Genomic DNA, 22,113 nt, shown 5'->3' with positions numbered 1-22,113 from the left:
GAGTCTTGAGTATCCAAAATTAGACATTTGCTTTGTGGACTGAAAAAACTCAGCACAAGCTAAGGTTATCATCTGTAGCTCTGTTTTTGGAAGCATAATTACAACCTTCATGCTGTTATAAAACAGGAAAATAAAAACTGATAATAAGCAACACAACTCTTTCTGAAGAAACTGTCCAAGCTATTCACTATATTTTCCATGAATGCTTTGTTTTCAGTTTATGTGATAGACTAACAGCTAAACAATCAGTAACTATTTCAATTCATCTCAAAAACCAGAATGTACAATTACTATAATTTATTAAACATGGCAAAAAAACACTACCTGGGCTATTTGATATACTAAATTGCAATGAATGATGTATGTTTTCCCTTAGATCTCTTCACCACCAAACTATATCCATTTATTACTTAAATAAAGACAGTTCTATTCTGCAGAGACTGATAATGAAAGTAAGCAAGACTGTAGAAAGCCAGAGGCAATAATAGAAACAGTGAGACACTGTGTGTTATCACAGTTTAAATATTGCATTTGTGTTGCCAACTCTGAAATTTACTGTTTTAACACATGTTATAACTACCACTAAGACTGAGAAAGTTGTCGAAAGTCTAAGCAGCTACATACCTCACACCTCAATGATCTTTGCAAATCTGGGGGCAGCATTATTTCATACAGCTTCCAGAGTGCTTAGCTACTTGAGCCTGATCAAAGTTGCAGATGTACCTACTATCTCTAATCCATTTACTGGAAAAACACACCTTTAATGCAAAAATCAACACAAGAAACTGTCTTTAATAGTTCCTTTCCTGCTGGAGCACCAGGTTGAGTCCAACATTCACTTTAGCTATCAGAAAATATCTAATAACTTTAAAAGCCTAAACATTTAATGGCGACTTTATTCTAATATGAGCATTTGAAAGGAAACTTTGTCAGATGCTTTGGAAAATCTAACCAGACAGATCTGCTGTGTCTACATGCTTTATGACAACAAAGAACTTCAAGGGATTAATGAGCCCTTCATTTTATAAAAGCTGCATTGACTCTTCCCCAGTATGACACATTTCTCCACGTTTCCTCTAATTTTCTTCTTCAAAACAGTTTCTACTCATTTTCACAGTACAGATGTCAGCATGTCAGCCTGTCTGATCTGTAATTTCATCATCTTCCCTGGAAATCTCTTAAAACACTGATACCACACAAACAACTTTGATAGTCAGTTTCAAGCAAGAGAATACACACAACAATTAGCAGTCTTGATACATCAACTCTTGAGATCTTTCAGAACTCTTAAATATAAATATATATATATATAATTATATATTTTATATATAATATATATATATATAAAATATCCTCTTTCTGATGTATTATTTTCCCAGTCTTTTGCCATTCCTATGTAATATCTTCTGCCAGCATTTCAGTTACAGATGAATTCTGCAATTAGTCTTTCATAAAGAAGCGTTTCATGTGAAACCTTGATCTCTATAGGTATATGGATGCAAAAACTAATTAAGTGTTGTGGCTTTGCCTCTTTAGCTGCGTCTTTCTTTTAAATGTTGATCAGCTAGTGAACTTACATAATCTTTGACTTCTGTTTCTGCTTTTCCAGAAAAGAGGTTAGTGTTATTTTTAAGTCTGTGCAGATAATTTTTTGAATTCTTCACTCTCAATTTTCTTTTATTTCTTATTTAACCATGGCAGGCTTAAATATGGATCCTGTCTTCCCCATTTGCATGTGACTTCAGCTATTTGGAAGATGCCTTCTTTTCATGAGAACCTCCTCCATTTTGTTCTCCCCAGGTGTTTTTTGATAAGTGGTACATATTTGCTTCAAACTCCCCAGGCAGTATCTTTAGCATCTGTGATGTCTGTTCTTTTGACTACTTCTTTAATCTTTTTGTTTTGTTTTCTGTAGTTATGCTCTCAAATATAAAAGCAAGGAATAATAGCTTTTCAATCTTCTGTTCAAAGCATTAAATTCTCTTCTTCATAAGCCAGATAATGCTAAGAGGTAAATTGTAACATGGAACAGTCATGGGCTCAGTGACAAGATTCTGAACCAACAGGGCACAGAACACATAGAACATCATGGTCTATGCCAGTCACATATTCCTCAGGAAAGGTACTATATGGACAAATCTGAATTTTCTTCAAGTGTACAATGCAATTGGTGAGTAGATGTTATCATGTGATTTATAAACATTTAATATCCAGAGACTGGATTCTACTACAGGAGATTGGTGACACTGAACTCAGCATCCCCTGACACCACCAGAAACTGAGTATTTTGGCCTGTGCATGAGTTGAAGCAACATACTCAGTTTTAGGAGAGAATTACCAGCACTGGATCCAGCATTTTTTGGCTGCCCCAGAAGTTTGCAACTTCAAAGGCTAATTTGGGGAATTAAGGCTTCTCAGCTGAATAACTCTGACAAATTAGTAGGCTGAGTTGCAATAGAAAAGTCTTGCTCTACTTGTTTCTCAAATCTATAATCACAGCATGACTGTAATCATTCTCACCGTATTTGCACAGTAACCATAACCAAGGACCTACATCAACAACAGGAAACCAATACAGATTTTACGAGCTAAATGTAAATCAAAACAGATCTGCTAATCACTCTTAAGCCAAATGAAAGAGGCAATGGATATACTCTTTGCTTCCTTCAGAATTATGAAGTTCAATCCACCATACCCAACAAAGAAGTGCTCCACTCAATTAATCTATATTAATATCAAGATGAGTTTAAAAAGTGAAGAATATTTAAAGTTTTAAGCAGTAGCTGAAGTTTGAGAGGACTACTAAAATTTTACCAAAACCTTGACAATAAGTCCTTTTCAGATAGGCTTTTAATAAGCCTTATTCGTATCAGTCCAGACTGTAACTCTACCAGGTATAGTGTCAAATTATTTGCTTTCCAGTTCAAGCTCAAAATACAGCTTTATTTAGTTTATCTTATTGCCGAAATTTCCAGCTCTGTAACATGAACTTCTGCACGATTGCACCTGCAATCTGCTGTATTGAGTCAGTAGCTGGAAAGAGCCAAAAATAAGGTAACCAGATTTAAGCTTACTACAGCACTGCTCATCCCCAATGATAAGGTGTTTTCCAATTTAATAGTGTCACTCTCTTTTAATACTTCTCATTCTCATTATCTCACAACCCCCACCACCAATAAACACAACCTGCTTTCAAGTCCTTCCCTAGGGCGTATATACAAAATCTATTTATCTCGTTTGATTTCATTTAAATCAACTACAGACCACTACTGCATTCTGCAGACATTCTGAATTACAAAATCACCTCAAAATGAAAAAAAAAAATATTTAAAACCACCCCCATAAACTGAAAAAAATTTGGAACTAGCAGCATTATCTAATTAGGATTTAATAACATCTAATCATAATTACTGTAGCAGCACTACTGCCTTCTCACACAGGTACAGTTACCTGCCTGTTCTGTGTTAGTTTTTCTCTTAGAAGTAAATGCGTGCTTGAAAGGTTCAGAAAATCTTATTCTCAGCAGATGGGACATTTCATCCTCCACTAAGGGCACACAGAGACAGTTAAGTTCTCAACAGTATCTAGCTTTATTTGAATGGTACTCTAGTATATCTTTGACGTGCTCTTATACTCATCACTGAATAATGCTGCAGACTGAGGGTGAGATAATTTTTTCTCTTTCCATAGTATGACTTTAAGGTTTACTTACTGTTTATCTTAAAGGTTATAAGACATTTTAAAAAACATGCAATGGTGTGGAAGAGGCACTTGCCTTAACTCCAAGCTTCAGTCTGCAGCACTGATCAGTGATGGGTGTGATGACACCAACAGAGTGCATGCTGAAGTATCACATAAAGGAAGCTGAAGTTCATGAACAAGAGGAAAAAATAAAACATTGTTAAACACTGAAAAGATGGTAGGATGAAAAATACTCAGGAGGATGGAGTAGCTAAATAAAAATACACACCTAAAACTTTTGCCTTTCTCAAAAATTCCTAGCTATATTTGATTTTTATTATCCAGAAATGACATTCCAGTTCCTATAACATGGGTAGGAGGGTTTTTCAACCCATGACAACTACTAGCCTTGATCACTTAACAGCTTCTCCATTAAGTTAATGCAGATAATTTAAGAAAGCACTATGTGCTATTGGCTTAAAGATAAAAACCCCAAATATCTACTAATACACTATTTTATTATCATTTACCACATTGTTTCTTTAAAAAAACCTACGTTACACTGAAGATACTTTTTCCTTTCAATGTGCCCCTGCAGTATTGCACTTATTTGCAATTATTTCAAGGTGGACTGACTGTCCTGCTGTTAACGTCTTGCATCCTTTCTCGCTTGACAGAGCAACAAGTCCTTCAAACACCCCCAATGTAAACAAATTCTAAACAATTAAAACAGTAAATATTACTTCCTATGTTTATTATAATTTTATTGGAAAGACAGTATTTCTGACACATAAGAATCCTTTCATTAGCTAAAAATATCATAAACCTGACACAATCACACTTTGAGAATGCCATTACATGTGCCACATTGAAAGGACACACAAGGCCTATGCATATATTTTTGATATACCAACCCAGGTTAGTTTCAAAAACATTGAGCTCTATCTTTGTTATCCACATGATTTCATACCAAAACCTGACACAGTTACATTATTCTGATCTGTACTGAGGCCTAAGCCAGCAGAAAGATAAGACAAGTGGGTAATCATTACTTTCAGAGTACATCTACCCTTTCTCAATTTGGCATAAAGAACTCTTACTATTAAGCAGAATTTTACACCCACGTATTAATTAGCAGTGACAAAAATATCCCAAGTCAAAACCAATGACGTAAGATTTCTCATTTTGAGGGCTCATTATACAAATACACACCAAAATCATACAACCCCCACCACAGTCTATAGAACTGTCAGGCTCTAAACATCTGCCACTATAGCAAATATCATTTTATGAACTAAACACTGTCACATTTCTTCTTCTCTCTTTGAGGAAAGCATTTGACATATTTCACAATGTGCTTTCAGAAATAAGAGCATGGGAATATGTCTCCCATGGCTGACTTCATTTTCCAGCATACCCTACAGATTTTAATTGCCTAAAATCATTTGTCAAACTGAACAGAGTAATGGCAAAACTCAAATGTCACAAATTTAAACTCATCTCATTGTTTTAACTTATAACTTATATTTGATTAAAAGAACCTTAAATTTATTTATCTTCAATATCATTTAGAACTGGAAGCACTATCATACTCTTTGTTTGAAACTGAGTATTTATATTTTAGGGACAAGAAGATAAAAAAATTGCTCTTTTTTTTTCCCCAGTAAAAAATGTTCAATTACTTTCACATGTATAAGTGAAGTATAGATTTCTCAAGTACACAAATATTTAAATCATATATAGAGTATAAGGTGTGTGTGGGAAAAAAAACATATGTGAGAGCCAAAGAACAAGCCAAACTTAGATTGTAACGATTTCTGGAATCACAAGTCACCTTTGACTAAGTGATATTAAAAAAAAAATGTACTTCAGACTTAGAACTAAAATTTTAAGTACTTAGACTAGCTTAATAACTAACAAGCAGCACCACCACATCAGAACAAACTGCAGGTAGAGATATGTCCAGCAAGAAAACAGAACTTTATGTGTTGCAGCTATAATCCCAATAGTCAAGCTTCTTTACATCCTAATTATAGCGATACCCTGTAAGTCACCACTAAGAGGATATATACTATCTTCTTGTAGCTGTGCTATCATTCCAACCAGATTTTCTTGTATTTATGGCACCACTGAACTAGACAAACTCTGCCTAAATTGCTAATTATCAATGAGTGGTTTTTTTACCTTGGTATAGCATAATTCTAAAGCTATTTTTTTGTTAGAAAGCTAGTTACAAGATACGTATGAAACTGGGATACTGGTTAATTTTTCTCTTTTTTTTTTTTTTCTGGCAAGTGATTTGATGCTGCCAGGTGAGGTTTCTCATTTTAGCACACAAAATTGTTGCAAAATTATCACCACCAAATACAGGATTAAATAAAAGAATAAATAATCAATCACATTCTGCCATATAACTTCAGTGGAAGTAAGGAGGACATTGCAAATCACACTCTTCTTGATCTTTTTTCCACATCTTAAATTAATGCAAAGCAGATGTAAATCAGTATTTATTGGCATATTAGTTCTTCCTTCCTTTTTTCTTGCAACGTGTTTAATTTCCCGTCTCTAAAGACACAGTTTATGTATTTACTGAAACTTAATGTCTGAAGTTAAAGTTACAGTTGCTTACATATGTAAAAATGGCTAATCAAATGACATCTGTAAGAAAAATAGAGAAAAGGAAAATAAAAGAGCATGTGTCAAATTTTACATGCCAAGGTGCTTATAAAACTACAATGCGTAAAATGCCTGACATTTTTGTATTCAGTGGAGTCAAAGCCAAAATAAACCAAGGTCCCCGAAGTGGAAAATGTAAAGTAGTAAGAGGTTTATAGATACAAAGTAAGTTTTAAACTACTGAAAAACAGGTAAATCAATACATCCTCTTCTTCATGTTAAATCCCCTTTATTATAACCACTTTACCTTCTGAAGTGTACAAGCACATGTTTGCATGCAGTATATTAATAATCTCTATGTTTTACTCTGTATGAAAATTTCCATTGCTGTACATTCATGGGAATCACTCAAGCACAAGTAATGAAGCACAAAATAGGAAGTCACAGGTTAAAATTACTTTTAAAACAGGCATGGTACAGTATATTACACATGTATTTTAAAAGTCTTTCAAACAGACAATATAAGACAACCACGAAAAATTACTCACCATTTCATATGCTGTTACAATCTTTTTCAAGACCTCTGGAACAATTCCTTGGAGCTCCATGGTGGGATACTGATCACTGAGATTCATTACCACCAAAGGGGTATTATCAGGCCCAACCAAGTGCATAGACACAGCCAAAATGCACTGCATAAGATTTGCTACAGGAGAGAGGCCACATAATTCTTTGAATGAAACTACTGCATTCTGCAAAAAGGAAAGAAAGAGTTTCCTTTACAGTTAAATATGAAATTTAAAGTCTTGTCATTTCAGGATGAAATGCTTTACTGTTATACTTGAGCTACAATGGTTGAGCTACAATTACCACAGCTTATCCCTGAAGAACTGGCATTTTCGAAACGAACCAATATTACACATACATTTTACAAAAATGTTAAAAATTCAAGGAATGCAGAAAAAAACATCTATTTAGAACATTTAGAACAAGTATACCTCCTCTCTATCATGGCTAGCATTAACCAGGGGAATAAACAAATTCTAAAACATAGTGGGCATATATTTTGAAAATTTTTGAGACATTTTTAAAATGCCACAAAGAGAAAAAAAAAATCTATGTTGAATGTCTCAATTAAGCAAAGTGAAGCAGAGGGAGGAATTCAGCACATTTGTAACTTTAAACATACCTGAACTACAGTCCAGACGTGCTGTAGATGTGCGGGCTCCCATTTGGTGTGATTCACAAACCCAGCACGCCACTATTGAAGTATTCCTATCATAGAGTGAATTTTTTAAGGTACTTTAACTTAAATACTGATTCTGCACCTTGCCCTAAGATTTTTTTCTTCATATGTTATATCCAGTATGGTAGAATATAAAGCCGTAAGTTTAAACTCAAAGAAAGTTTACAGCATTAGAAATACAGTGTGACTCCAAGTAGCCACTGACATTTCATGATGAGAATATTGTCAGCACTGTACAGAACTTAGGATTTTTGTACCAATTGGGAACTGGTGATCTATGGCAGGTCTGGAGTTTGTGATCCTGTAGGAAATAAAAACAAAAATATGGTATATTTAAGTTACAAATGTGCTCAGTGCTCCTTTCTCTCATGCTGCACTCAGGCAAAGGATCTGGTACAAATTTTTGTTTTAATCCAAATTACTTTCCATCTTGCTGGCATGGTAAGACTCATTTGTGGACATGTCTCCTAGGAAGACATAATGACAACCTTAACTCAAACAGGAATCAAATGTGAAGTATTTTGCTGTCCCTTTATCAAACAAAATACCAAAGCAGACTTCCAAATATCTATATACAGCATATTAATGCAAAATTATGTGAACACTAAATTGCACCTACCCAGTCACTTAAGAGTGTACTTTTAGTAAATGTCCAGGAAACAGAAACTTTTTTTAACAACTGATGTACATTTCAATAACACAATAATTACACAGCTCAAGAGACAGACATTGGGAAATCCATTCAAACAGATTTTACTAGAGACAAGTACCATGGATAAGCCATTATGAACAACCATTTTACAGAGAGATTAATGAGGACCCAGGGATTGTATATATTCATTAATGACAGGCAGGAGAGGGCTAATATGTACTACTGCTGTAACTCCTGCCTTTGGACTTCCAGTTCTGTATCCAGAGGCTATTCCTCATACTGTTAAATAACTTAAACATGTAACATCACATCCAGTTCAATTACCCATATTATACTTTTGTCAGTGATTAATATGTAAAAAGTTATGACATCAGCTTTTGTCATGGTAATATAGAAACAAAATAACAAAAAAGGCTATTCTTATACAGATTTAGAGAAACTATTAAGCTCGCTACTGCACATTTTCTTTTTTCCTCTTATTCCATCTTAATATTAAAAAAAAATCAAACTAACCATCTTTGCCCTTTATAATCTGGCTTCTGAGGATATAATGGCCATAAAAATCATAACAATTTATAACACAACATTTCAGTAATACAGAAATTAGTAAATTTCACATTCCCTGGCATATATTGGTACTTATTTTAATTGAGTGGTTTATTTGCTTTTATTAGTTGCAAGAACTTAGTTACACAGTTTAAATGGTTCACATTATATAATTCGTTAGCAAAGTTAAGAAAAACTAATCTTCCCTCATGTGCCTAAAATATCATCTTGATAGCTTTTTGAGATAATTATTAATTTAGTTGATAGCACATCTTTCCAACTGACAGAATAACATACATAAAATACCTTTTACTATTTCATGGTCAAAGAAAGCCCACTGTAGAGTCTGTTTGCAATGTATCGTTATACTGTGCATACTGCAGCATGCACATTCAAGAGTTAATATAGCTACACAAAATTCTATGTTTTCACTGCTTCCTCAATTCAGTTCTTCTTTGAAAAGTATCTTAAAATACAGTATTCTTCATGACAGAATTCTAGCCTTCAGTAGGTTAACTACTAGTAAAGTTCATTGCACCCTCTAATATGAAACATTTATGAATTAAAATTATCACCCCTGTATCTTTTAAATTATCTTTTAAAAGAGCAAATTTATATACCAAGTGGAATGGGAGAGCTGCATGATGTACTAATGTCTTCTTTCATATAAAATTAGCTTTAAATTGTATTACTATTAGAATCTTTTTAATATAAGATTATTAATTAAGGAAATTTGTATACACTGATGCGCCTTTAAAATCCAGGATCAGGTCTCAGACGTTTCCTGTAATCTCTTTTCCTTTAACACTGTATAACACCAAGAGGATTTGTAAGTCAGTCCATTTGAAATTACAATTGTTAATTGTGTTGATCACTGCTAATATTCCATCAGAAGTTCATAATAGTTAAAAGTAACTATTTTACTCTCCAAGTAAGACATTTTTTGAATGGAGATCTCTTGACTTCCACAAAACAAAGCACCTCAGACTGCACTTTTTCCCTAAATTCAATGTGTTTACTAACATGACATCTAAAGTAGGACAACTTCTTCTGGAAGATGCCTTCTAACACCTTAGTACTGATGCCATGTATTTCCAACATAACTAGGAAGAATCTTGGAAAGCAAATAGATCCTTCTTGAAAATACTGCCTTTTATTTGGGGCTAAATAAAAACCATAGCTTTGGTGAAACTATGCTAAACATTCTTAGATGTACAAATAAAGTCTCTGACAAGCACTAAAATCCCTTTTCTATCTGTTGTATATTCTTCCCACATGTTTACTTAATTTTTTAAGACTAAAATATCGCCATACTTTTAGTGTATTTTTAATATTCCTTCCAACAATATAGGATGATGGTTGAGTTCTAACACTGGAGTCATACTTCCACTTCACATTCAACAAAATACATGTGTGCATTTAAGGTTGCATCAGTAGACAGTTCACCTAAAAGGCTGCTCTGACATGATCCATTCTTAAAGCTGTTCAGAATTAGACTAAAATAGTTCAACATACAAGATACTTAAAGAAGCAGGTATTCTATATGCATCATAATACAAAGGAACACATATGGACCAATAAATTGATTATAAAACTGTACCTGCATATTTTCTCTCAAATCCGTAGCATCCCGAATAGGTTGGAGGGCATTCTTGAATACTTCATCTACTGTTTTAATCCATAATGTTCTCATAGAAGCATATTCCCTTGATTTCTTGCCCTTCCTCACAGAGAGGCCCCTCTTATGAGGTTTCCCACCACCCCTTCGATTAGTAATGGCCACATGCACAAACAAGGAAGCATGAGCTAAACTTTCACCAGTCAATGACTGCAGAGGAACGTGCCGATAACCAGTCTGGAGACACTCAAAGGGAATAGTGTACTGCCCAATAAACTCGTCCCCAATGTAATCATCATCCAATACTACAAAACGCACCATAGCTAGTTCTGGTAAATTTATTTGAAACTCAAAGCTTTCATCAAAAATTGGATTATCCCCGTTCTGATGCATCGTTTTCGTCCTTTGCTCAGCACAGTCAGCAGGGATTCCATGTATTTCAACATAGACATAAGGATCCACAACATCACCTTTGGCACCTGATCCTTTGGGTTTAGGAAAGTTTTGCCCACTAATGATTTTAATATGAAGCAGCTGAGGTGAAACTCCAGGCACAGTGTCTTTTGTATTCGCGCTAAAGAAGGAAACTTCTTCTCTCATGATAGCAGGACGAAGGACGTAGCCACAGTTTCCATTTTGTCGAAACCAACCAATGTTGAGGTCCATCATTAAGCCAGGTGTCTGAAAGTTCATTGCTACTATCTGACAACCACATTTCCAAAAGTCCTGGGGATTCATATTACTAGAGTCAATCCTCATAGGACTGGGAAAAACTCTTGCGAGAAAACGTTTGTTATAATTTACAAAGTCTCCTGGGTTTTCGTTGGCATATTTGCTAGCAAGCACTTCATTAAAAGAGCACACTTCCCAGTACTTCTGAAGCTGAAATGAAACTTGAAACTCTTTGAACTGAACTGATTTACATATGCTTACCAGCTCAGAGAGATCTTTGCAGAGCTGGAATCTTTTCCCTGTCATTGAGTTTTGCTGTTCTACCCCTTCTTTCGCCACCCTCTGTGACATTTCTGCTCCTTCGTCTTCATCTGTAACATCTCCCTCTAGTCCAGAACAATTAGCAGAAAGTTTCTTTGCTTTAATTAGTATTTTCCCTTTAAGTGATTCTGGTGATGGTAGGTAAGACTCTTCAATGTTTGGAGACTGTGTATGCAGTTTGTCCCCCAAAATTTTCTTCATGTGCTGTACCATCACTTTCTGCTGCTTAATAGAACAATGATTTTCTAAACACAAAATAAGAGGGTATTCTGAAGCAAAAAAGGCATACTTGTTAATAATGTCAATCACACTACGGAAGACAATTTGTGATGTCATTGTATGCCCTGTGTAAATCACGGGCTCATTATCTGGACCATCCCATACATCCAGTTCAACACTTCGACAACCCATTTTTAGAGCACGAATGTAACCCGTGATGTCAGAAGGCCCTCGAAACTGATCCTCTATCAAGTATGTGTTATGAGATGAATTTATAAAATAATGAGATAAAGGTTGTTTCATATCTTGACAAACTTTTTTATGCTCTGGATCAAATATGTGGCAGTCTGGTGAAGTAAGGTAATTCGTAAACCCATCTATAGAAAGACAACCCTTTTCCTGGCCCTCTTTGGCTGGCTCATATTTCTGAATAATTTCAAGGCTTATTTCTTCTGTGACCTGTGCCATACCCTGCTCTGCTTCCAAAAACATCATGAGGTCCTTGGTATCTAGAAATTCTTTATTGCTTGAAAACTGAACTAACAGGAAATAGATTTCAGGTCTGGTACAAAGCTCATGAAAAACTTCAATAAATTCTTCTTTTGTTACTTCAGTACTAGCTTTTTCCCTGGATCTATGTAACTCCTTGAATTTTAATTCAATTTTATTAGTTTTTAAACCAGGGTTTAAGTCTTTTATAAATTGTACAGCATTACATAGGGGTATATGTCCCAAATTATCTACGTCTGATTCACTGAACATTTGTGAAAGCCATGAAGTCCGCATGTTATCTTGAGTAGTTCCTAACATATCTAGAGTATGTTTTCCATAAGAAATCAGGTATCTTAAGCCAGTAACCCAAATATTTGCAACGTCTGCTGAGTTAGCAACCAGATCTAGCGACTCATAATTTTCTCCATATATAATTGAAAAAGCACAATCTTCTGATATCTGGTCATATATTCCATTGCTGCGAAAGATATCCGTATTTTTTCCTGTTCTTACTTCTTTGATTGACTTGATATCAATCTTTGCTTTCTCAGAATCCTTTTTCGAAGGCTCCCAACGCAGAGACTGCATGTCAGCATCTAAAAGGAAGTATCGGTGATACACCCTGGAGTTAGATCGAACCTTTTTGAGCTCGGAGCCTTCCACCATGGCATTGATACAGTCACTTGCACTGCTTATCTTTTTCTCTGTGGGCATGCTGCTGAATGACACAGTCTTCTTCCTTTCTCGCTTCTGTTTCGTACCATCCTGGTAAACAAGGAGGGGGGGGAGAAAAAAACAATCTATCAGTGTGATTTTTCTCAACATTGAAATAGGTTTCAACTTAAAGCTGAAAGTTCATCGAGAGGCTCAATAAAGTCTGTGTGATGACCAGTAAGATGGAAATTCTTACTGTCAATATCACAATGAAAATACTAATAATGCCTTAATATTTGCTCTTGCTTCCGTAAGTAATCTGCCAGAGTTTATTTTTACTACTTTTGATGGACACAGAACTTTAAAAAATGAGTTTTGAATGCTAACAAAAATAATAATGCTGCATTATTGCATACATGTATGCATTTTATTTTATTAGTTGTATCCTACTTAGAGAGAAACAGGCTTTAAAGTCAATGCAGTAGAAAGCAAGCTTTTCTCTTAGTCCTTACACCGTCTCCTACAAATACTTGCTGCACCTGTCAGTACAGAATATAATGCTTTAATACCATGGCCCTTGTGAACACCAGAGAAATATTAATTATGTCACTATTAATTATATTATTATTAATTATTAATTAACTACATAAAATCCATAGGACATGGCCCTAATCTAAGCATACAAGACATAGCAAGCACTTCTTTATGCAAAGCTCCCTTCACCAGAGCACCCACTCATGTTCTTCCTACAGACTGCCCACAGCACTCGCACATCCTGCCCGTTAGCAAGAAAATACCCATGACAGTCTAAAGAAGCTGCACTGAAACACAAGGAACTGGACTGGAGTAGATGTAACTCTGCAAGTTCTGAGTCTCAGAAAATACAGCAGTGACTCAGAAGGGAACTTCTGAGACAGTTTAAGTTTAACTGTTTCCAAAGAATCTTCATGTCATTAGAAAGAACTTGAATAGAAGACCTGGTCAGGAAGGGAAGCAAAAGTGATTTACCATTGCTATTGCTGTTAAAGCAATAAGATAACCCAGAGGTCTTACTTTCCTAGAGAAAGCTTGGGTATATAAGAATATATAAGCATAAAAAAGGTGGGGAAAGGTAATTTAGCTAACTTTATTGTACCTATTTATATTAATTAAAACAAGTGCAAATAAATCAGCAAGTCATGACTAAAGTATAATCAATTTCCTAACAACTGAATTTAAGAAACTTGTGTGGTTTCACTATCTGCATTTTCTGAGACTGAAAAATGCTAGGATTTTTCTTCTGAAAGCAATGTGTCTTGAGGACCTAACTTTTAGTCTAATATAACACTTGCATTAAAATATTTTTATATTAGATATCTTAACTAGAAGTGTTCTTCTTATAAACCAGCACAACACAAAAAATTAGTTTTCCAGCTTTATTTTTAAAAATTTATATTTTTTGAAATGGTTTTCCATTTGAAGTATATTCCAGTGCAAATCAGCATTGCTTAAACGGTAGAAAGTGAAAGAATATTTTTAAAGATTGCTATGCTGAACAGATGTTCAAATAAAAACCATCTATTACAAAATTCATTTCCAGCTCAGTACACATGTGCTGTATGCTTAATTTCATTAAATTAAAAATGCAGAGTCATGGTTTTGTAATTTAATTTATAAGCATCTGAAAAGTCTTTCACTGAAAACAATGATTAGTAAAGTGAGCAGCCTTAATATTTGATGTTCTGTGTTTGAGAAAATTAATCAACCATACTATTCTTGTACCTTTAATGACAGCAGAATTTGCTTTGTTCAAGTTCTCAGGAGACCAGTAAAAGTGAATAACCCTGCAGAGGACTGTTTTAATTCCAACTGCAGATCAAACCCTGCAATGTATACTGCACAGGGTTGACTCTCAGAATCTCATTACATGTAGTTTAGGCATAAGGGTTGTTTTCAAACAACAGCAAATTTCCTTAACTTTAAAAAAAAAAAAAAGTGATTTTTGTTTACAGAGGTTTTTGTTCTATTTTGAGCCTAATTTTTTTGTCTACCTATTTATATCTCCTAATCTGAAAAAGTGGCAAAGGACAGTCCCACATAAATGAGCAATGACATTCAGGACTAGGAATTAAGCATTTTGGAACTCCTTAATGCTCCAGATTTCTCAGCCACAGACCTGGGGGAGGAATACTGTTGATTGAGAGATAGCTGATAGACAACCTCCTGACACCAGAACCATCAAGACCTGGCAAGTATTACCTTACCTGACCACAAACAGAAGAAAGGTCTACACCTTTCTCTATGATCAGGACCATATCCGATCCAAGCCACTGAACCACAAAAGAAAAGAAATATCTTCTATTCCTTGATGCCATCTGATGTAAACAAGCCCATCTCAAGGCAGTTCCACTGCCAGTTCTGGTTACTTGGAGCTCATGCATGTGGATCAGAGAAGCCATTCAATATATCACCTGAAAAGTTATCTTGCCACCTGCCAGATGAATTCACAGCCAGTTCAGCAGTACTCTTCATTTTTGCAGGGTAAAGGAGTATAGCCACTCCGATTATTTATATAAAGGCAGCACCACAGTGTGAATTACTGTGAAAACATTCTGAGCTCCAGAACACCCTTCATAAATTTTTGTTTCTCCAGATATCAATAATCCTGAACTACCAGATTGTCTGTGCCAAGACCCCACCCTGACTGAGACATGGAAGTCATGATCAATCTCTGTGTGATGAGAGTAACCTCAAGGATATTTTATAAAAGACACTGTTGAGAAGAGTTCACCTGTCTGAATTACCCACCTGACTGAAAAAAACACAGAAAAGAAACTCTCATTCTACAAGCTAAGAACACAATTGCATAGAGCATGCACAAACTGTCTGAAAATCACTTGTGAGCCTTGGCAATATAGTCTGGCATGGAGGAGACATATTTATTCTGCTCTAAGATGTGGAGGATTTCACCCCAAAAGTGAGGTGGCATTCATGAACTGGGTAAAGTCATGGCCTTAGGTCTACCTTGAATCAAAAAGAATAGCACAGCAGAAAACTGCATGTATCTGAACAAACCCAGGAGTGATTTCTTGGCATTCGTAAGACTTACAGGGTTCTTGCTGTTCAACATGCTCAAAGTGACGCTGACTCTACAGCACAGATGCATAATTCAGTCCAAGGCAGCAGCAACAACTTTTGTGCTGAAACAACTTCCAGTCATTCTAGGATCTCTCACACAATGAAGAACCATGTCTATCTACAGTTTATAGCATGTCCTGTCATCATTACAGGATTTCCCCATAAGACTTGTCTGTGTTTCATAAGACTTAATCACTGAAACCAGAACAACCACCTCATCAACACATTTCCTGATGCTATTTGTGCCCCAGCCAAGGTCACCTGCAAGACGTTTTGAGGAACAGACAAGACCACAGATAAAACTGTTTTGAAACATTGCTCCTAACCACTACAAGCAACCACACAAAGTTTATCCAGGAGTTCCTAGTGACAGAAAGAAAAGCATCTAGCAGTTTAAAAAACAGAAATAATCCCAGCTGTCACCTGTGGCACTTAAGAGACAGAGACAGCTGGAGAAAATGCATCAAAAGCACAAGGAAGGAAGAATAAATCCATGATAACACTTTTTTATTCCTCTCAAGGTACCAACAAAAAAAATAGCTGTGTGACTAAGACAGTACTACGTACAAAATAGAATTCTGGAGACAAAAAAGAATCTTGAATCAGACATTGAAAGAGAGATGCACATCATTCCTTAACTGCAATGCTTTTAATTTATGCAACTTTATGATAAAATTACTAAAAGGCAATAACCACTGCTACTGATAGGGGCAGAGTTCAAGCAGATAATGTAACAGATCAGGATGATAGAGGAAATGCTGAGTAGTGTATGGTTTGTAAATACCTCCCAGAGGAAAGGAAAAAGAGAAAGAACTTTATGACCTGTAAATGCCCAAAAAAATCATGCCCCAGAAGCAGTACTTAAAAAATATTTAAACTGAGTTGCCAAGATGTTTAGGTACCACTTGGTCCAGTGAAATTAAGAACACAACCCAAAGCAGGGGCTTGCCAACCCCCTCAAAGTAGCAAGTGTGGGGCTGCAGCTGGAGCACAGTGCAGGACACTCCTTCCACCTGCCAGTACAGAATGCTCCTCACACCAGCCCATGCAAACTTTGGAGATGGGTGCCTGTGATCCTGCCTCTCTCCATGACTAAAGACATCTGCTTTTTTCAGAACAGAGGACTTCAAACAGAAAAGACAATGGTAACAAGAGGAAGTGACACAATGAAAGATTTTGAGCACTCATCTAGGAAGTGAAAGTCCCTGATGTCACAAAACAAACTTTTCTCTTGGTGACCCTGAATGCAAAATTCAGTCCACGTAGCAAGGACCTGAACACTGAAAATTTTTTTCACTCAATACACACCTCCCCAGGCGACAGGTCCTGCGGCTGCTTGTTTATGCTCTAACCATAAAGATGCATTTCTATATACCAGAAGTGCACCAAAGCATGGAAAGCCCGTGCTCATCTTGAGTGCCCTCAAGCATGTGGCTGAGGGGACAGATGCCCAGGCAGAGGGGACAGAGCCCGGCCACTCCACAAGTAGCTGGGTGCTCTGCCAGCCAAGCAATTACACAAAAAACAAGAACACAAAACAAGAATACGAAACACACCCCCTGAAGTGCAGTGCCTCACTGCAGGATTTTTGATTGCCAAGGGCTGAGCTTTGACAACCTCTGATAAAACTCACACACCTTGAGGCAATGATGGCACATTGCCTGTAGGAGCTACAGTCTCAAGAATGCCTACTTAGTTCATCCCAAACAGGCTTAGAAACAAGATAAATGTGAACCATTCAGCCTAGAAAGGTCTGCACAGAGATGTAGTAATAAGACTGCAATCATGTACAGCATCTCAAGAGTTTTCAATTTTTTTTTTTATTTTTTTTTTTTTGCATATAAGGCCAGTGGTGTGCTAACACTGAGCAATTACAGGTGAGCAGGTGAGAAGAAAGGCCAGACCTAAGTGTGGTAATTTTCATTTTTATCAAATTACACCATTATTTCATATAATACAGCATGAAAGCTATTTTGATGCAATTTAATGTACCTCTGTAGCCAACAGTTTCAGTAAAATTCAATACTTTATGATGGGAACAGGCAGCCTGATGATCTACATAATGAACACAGAGTGCACGACTCTTCTGACACTATGCAACTCATGGATTTCTTTTTTTTTATAGTAGATGTGATACTCATGTAGCCAATTTGAGTACAAGAACTGGCTGTTTTCATCAAATGCAATTCAGCAGTAATTGCAAAATCACCTAGCTTGAAGACATGATGTATAACAAGCCTGTTTCAGGAAGTGGTAAGTTAAAAAAATACAATTGGTGCTTTGTTTATTTAATTAAGATTCTTAAGCATTTTTCTTCAAAACAAAAACTTTGAAATTTATAGATTTTCCTGATATTTAAGGAAGCATATCTATACATAATTAAGTCTACTCAAAGGGGAAAAAAGCACATCTTTAAATTAGTTCATTAAAATATTAATTTTCTTAATGCATTTTCTTAAAAGTATTATAATATTAGTAACTTAGTCTTTTCCAAGGTTTTACTTGTGATTTTAGAGATATAAATGCTAGTGTACATGAGCAAATTAACTACAAAAGCAATGTCAATATCATATCATCTTTATAAATATTTTTAGCACAAAATATTTAGGGTTTTCTTTGAAAAAAACACCTGTAACTGAAACAGCAATGATGAACAGGACCACTTGTTTTTACCAACATGTACAAAAAAAAAAAATCATATTATATATAGTTTACCGATGCACAGTTGCCAACTCATTCTGCAACACAGAATACAGCATTATAAAAGAAGCTAAGCAAGTTTTTGTGTAAAAGAGGCAATAGGAAGAAAGGAAGGAAAATATCTGGTAATTAAATTTAGCCCTGACTTCAGAAGTTACATGCAGCTCAAGGCAGAGTGAGACTCTTCCTTGGAAGAATGCAGAGGAAAAGGGAGAAAAGAGCTGGGAGGAGGAAGGAGAGAGGTGGTGGTGCAGAAAAGGCGCTTCACCATCAGGACCCACATCCCCAAAGGCAGGAGCTTGGAGCTCTACATCCTTGTCTTCGATGCACCCTCTCTCTCTCAGCCTAATTCTCCTGGAATCAACAACTCAGCAGAAGAATCTGCTGAGAGCCACCACTCAGCCCCTCTCCTCCAGTCAAGCATCCTCTCTTCCCAGTCAGCACCTTTCCATTTGCCATTACTGGAGATTCTCACTAACCCAGTGACCCACACTCAGGAAAAGGCACGTTCTTTTTAATGCTGTGCCAGCTGCCCAAAGCTTCCAGAGCATGCGGGAACCAGAACAAGGAAACACTCTCCAAGTAATCAGCAGCTCAGCTGACAGGATCCCAAACACTCCAGAACGGGCACGTGTTAAATCAGATTGTGGCCAAGAGATTGAGCAGCCGCTGCTCAACTGCACACAGCTGCGAGCAGTGCACAACAAAGCAGAGTCCTCCACTGGAACAACAGCTATCTGAGGAGAGACAAAACATCAGCTATTTGGAAAACACAAGTCCTCCCACTTGTTGTGAATCACTATATTTGCGCTCAGCATTTAAATATTTCCCCAAAAACTGGTACTCGTGACATATCTGTTGTTTGCAGAAATCTTTGAAGAGGAACATATTTTTCTAATGTGTGGCAGGTTGACCCCAGCCAGACACAAGTTACACCATGTTATAAATAACAATGAGGAGGAACAAAACTGTGATTAGTTGAAGTAACAATACCGGGTTGACTTTTTTGTTGTTGTTTTTTGTTTGGTTGGAGTTTTTTTGTTTTGGTTTGGTTTTGGCTTTGTGGTTTTTTTTAGTAAAGTAATTCTGTGATTAAAGGAATAAGGATGCAGATGCTCAATATTCAAACAAAAATGACCTATATTATTTCAGATGAGCAAACTGCATGGTTCATGATACAGTTAAACCAATTCTCTCTTCAGCCCCTCTTCAAAACATTAATTTTCTGTCCTGCCTCTTCCTCCTCCTGCCCCAGTTGCATCTCCCTTCTCCCCAGTTCAGCTCCTCAGGCCCTCATTAGCAGCTGTCTAACACACAGTAAGTTAATTTACTTCACTACCTCAGGAAACAAAAAATCTATTTTCTTCCAAATTAGTTTTCTGCAATTTTAGTGAGCTGAAACAATTTTCCATGTGACCAGCTAAGTATCAGAACTGGTTCAAATTAACCACTAGAAGCAAGGAACCAATCAAAAATGGAAGGAAATAACAGAATCACTCAATTTATCAAGAAATTAATTCAATTAAAATCAATGTAGCTGAAACTCTTCTGTTGAAATCCAATCCTACGTGAACTGACAGTAGAGTTTTATGTCATTAGGTTCTGTGGTGGACTCAATAATCTTGAGGGTCTTTTCCAACATAATTCTTTTAGGGAAAACAAAATCTCTCATCTTGGTCCACCTCACAGAGTACAGCAACAATTTCACAAATACATAAAACATAAATACAAGCTTTAAGAAAGAACTGCCAGCATCATAAACTGACAGAATTGAGGTTCTCAGGCTCTTGGACTCATTTTGTTCTGCCTCATTTCAAGAAAATAGGACACCAGAAAGTTTATGATTCAATGACATGAGAGAAATTACTTTCACACCACCTATTAGAAACAGCAGAGAAAAACAGCAGCCTGTGCTGGCCTTGCTGCTGTTATAGCAGCAATTTAACTCAAAAGACTGTGACGAGCCAAGAAATAACTGCATATGGTTTTGCAAATATAGTCTAGACTAAAGGCTTTCTTTGCAAAACTTCCTACAGGAGAGCTTATTTAGTCATTTGATCAGCTTACCAAGAGTAAAGAAACCATCTTTTAATAAGTTTATGTTGATGTGTCAAGTATCTTCAGGTTTTTCATTATTCAAGTGCTCTCACAGGATGTCACAGGGGAGCTTTCCCTGTGCTCCACGGCACAGATACAGTTTCACAGAATATTCTGGTTTTGAAGGGACCCACAAGGATCATCAAGCCCAAGGCAGACACTTCTTCCACAAATATGCCAAAGACATCCACGGGCATGATGATGTTGCTCACTTCTCACTCGGCTCTAACACAAATCCACTCCATATTCTTTTGAAGAGAAAGTAAACAATCTGATATTGCCTACTCTGCTGAAAATAAAGGACTTGGAGCTACTTTTACTATGTTTGACTTTGACCTAAATTTTAAAAAGTCTATGGCAACTAAGACTTCCACATTCTGCAGTTCCATTATGCCATTTATGTTGGCATTCTAGCAGGAATACTAGGATATACTATTCTAAGTTTCTGTCATTTTATAACAATTTTATAATTTAATTATATTATACTATGTATGGCATTATAATTCTACAACACATTAATATATTGTATACACAATATTATATCTGCACATTAAAACGCAGTAGCAAAACAAAAATTCAAACACTATTGAGGCATTCTTTCTTGTATGAGTTCACCTGCATATTTATGAAATTAAAATGAAGGGTCATTTGGTTTCAGAGGTTAATTTCCAATACAGATTAGCAGGGGCAAGTGGGGAAAAAAAGTCTGATCTGAAAAGGAAATAAATAAGAAGCATTTAAGGAAACTCCCCAGACTGCTGTGAGCACTGAAAGAGCCAAGGCCTGAGTTGGGCTTGGCATGAATGTCTGGTTCTCAGTGTCACTGAATCGGTTACAGTTCAGCCTTCTTGGGAGCATTTCCAACGAAGCAAAAGAGGTATCCCAGCTTCACAAACTCAAACAAAAACAGAACATGCATATTTCAGATCCAAATAACCAACATCTTAACAAAATCCATATAAACTGCAATAATAATTTATGAAAAACTGCTGTTAGTAAGTCCTTAGCCTTAAACTGAGGAAACTGCACTGACAGAAAGCTGTTAAAAATTCATTGATGGCATGAAGAGTTTTAACCCTAGGTAAGTAAGTAGAGAGCTTTTTAGGTTTCTAATTTCTCACATACTAAGAAATTATATCTAAACTATGATAAACAGGTAATTTTAACTACTACCAATAAACTTACGTTTATTATAACCATTTATTTTTTCTGCCATCAGTTATCATGAAAAGTAATAGAAGGTACAGATGCTTTTAGCTGGAATAATAACTGAAGATGTCAAAGCTGATGCTGCATGTAATGGTACTAAAGGATTTGAAACTGGCTCAACAAAAAGGTTCAACATGTTTCAGCACAACTCAGGAGAGAAGAAGGCTCTGAGTTTTCCCAGTTATCCCCAAGACCAGCAAGATGCTCTTTCTGCACACATGCACACCTATTTAAACACTGAGCATTTTCATTTTCAGGTCTTTGATAACATTT

At 36.1% G+C, this 22,113-nt stretch overlaps 1 protein-coding gene across 2 annotated transcripts in view; it reads right to left on the bottom strand.

The window, feature by feature from the left end:
* PLCL2 (phospholipase C like 2) overlaps positions 1-22,113 on the bottom strand; it is a 100,267-nt gene that overhangs the window by 33,239 nt on the left and 44,915 nt on the right. For both annotated transcript variants that reach the window (XM_085568682.1, XM_085568686.1), the window contains exons 3-4: positions 10,342-12,828; positions 6,846-7,049 (exon numbers count right to left, since the gene is read on the bottom strand). In XM_085568682.1, coding sequence (XP_085424808.1) covers positions 6,846-7,049; positions 10,342-12,828 — 2,691 coding nt within the window. The remainder of the gene's footprint in view (positions 1-6,845; positions 7,050-10,341; positions 12,829-22,113) is intronic.

Source organism: Lonchura striata, chromosome 2 (genome assembly GCF_050655825.1).
Source record: "Lonchura striata isolate lonStrDom1 chromosome 2, ASM5065582v1, whole genome shotgun sequence".
In the NCBI taxonomy this organism is placed as follows: domain Eukaryota; kingdom Metazoa; phylum Chordata; class Aves; order Passeriformes; family Estrildidae; genus Lonchura; species Lonchura striata.
Note: the sequence above shows the minus strand (reverse complement) of the source record. Positions and strands in the feature narration are given on the sequence as shown.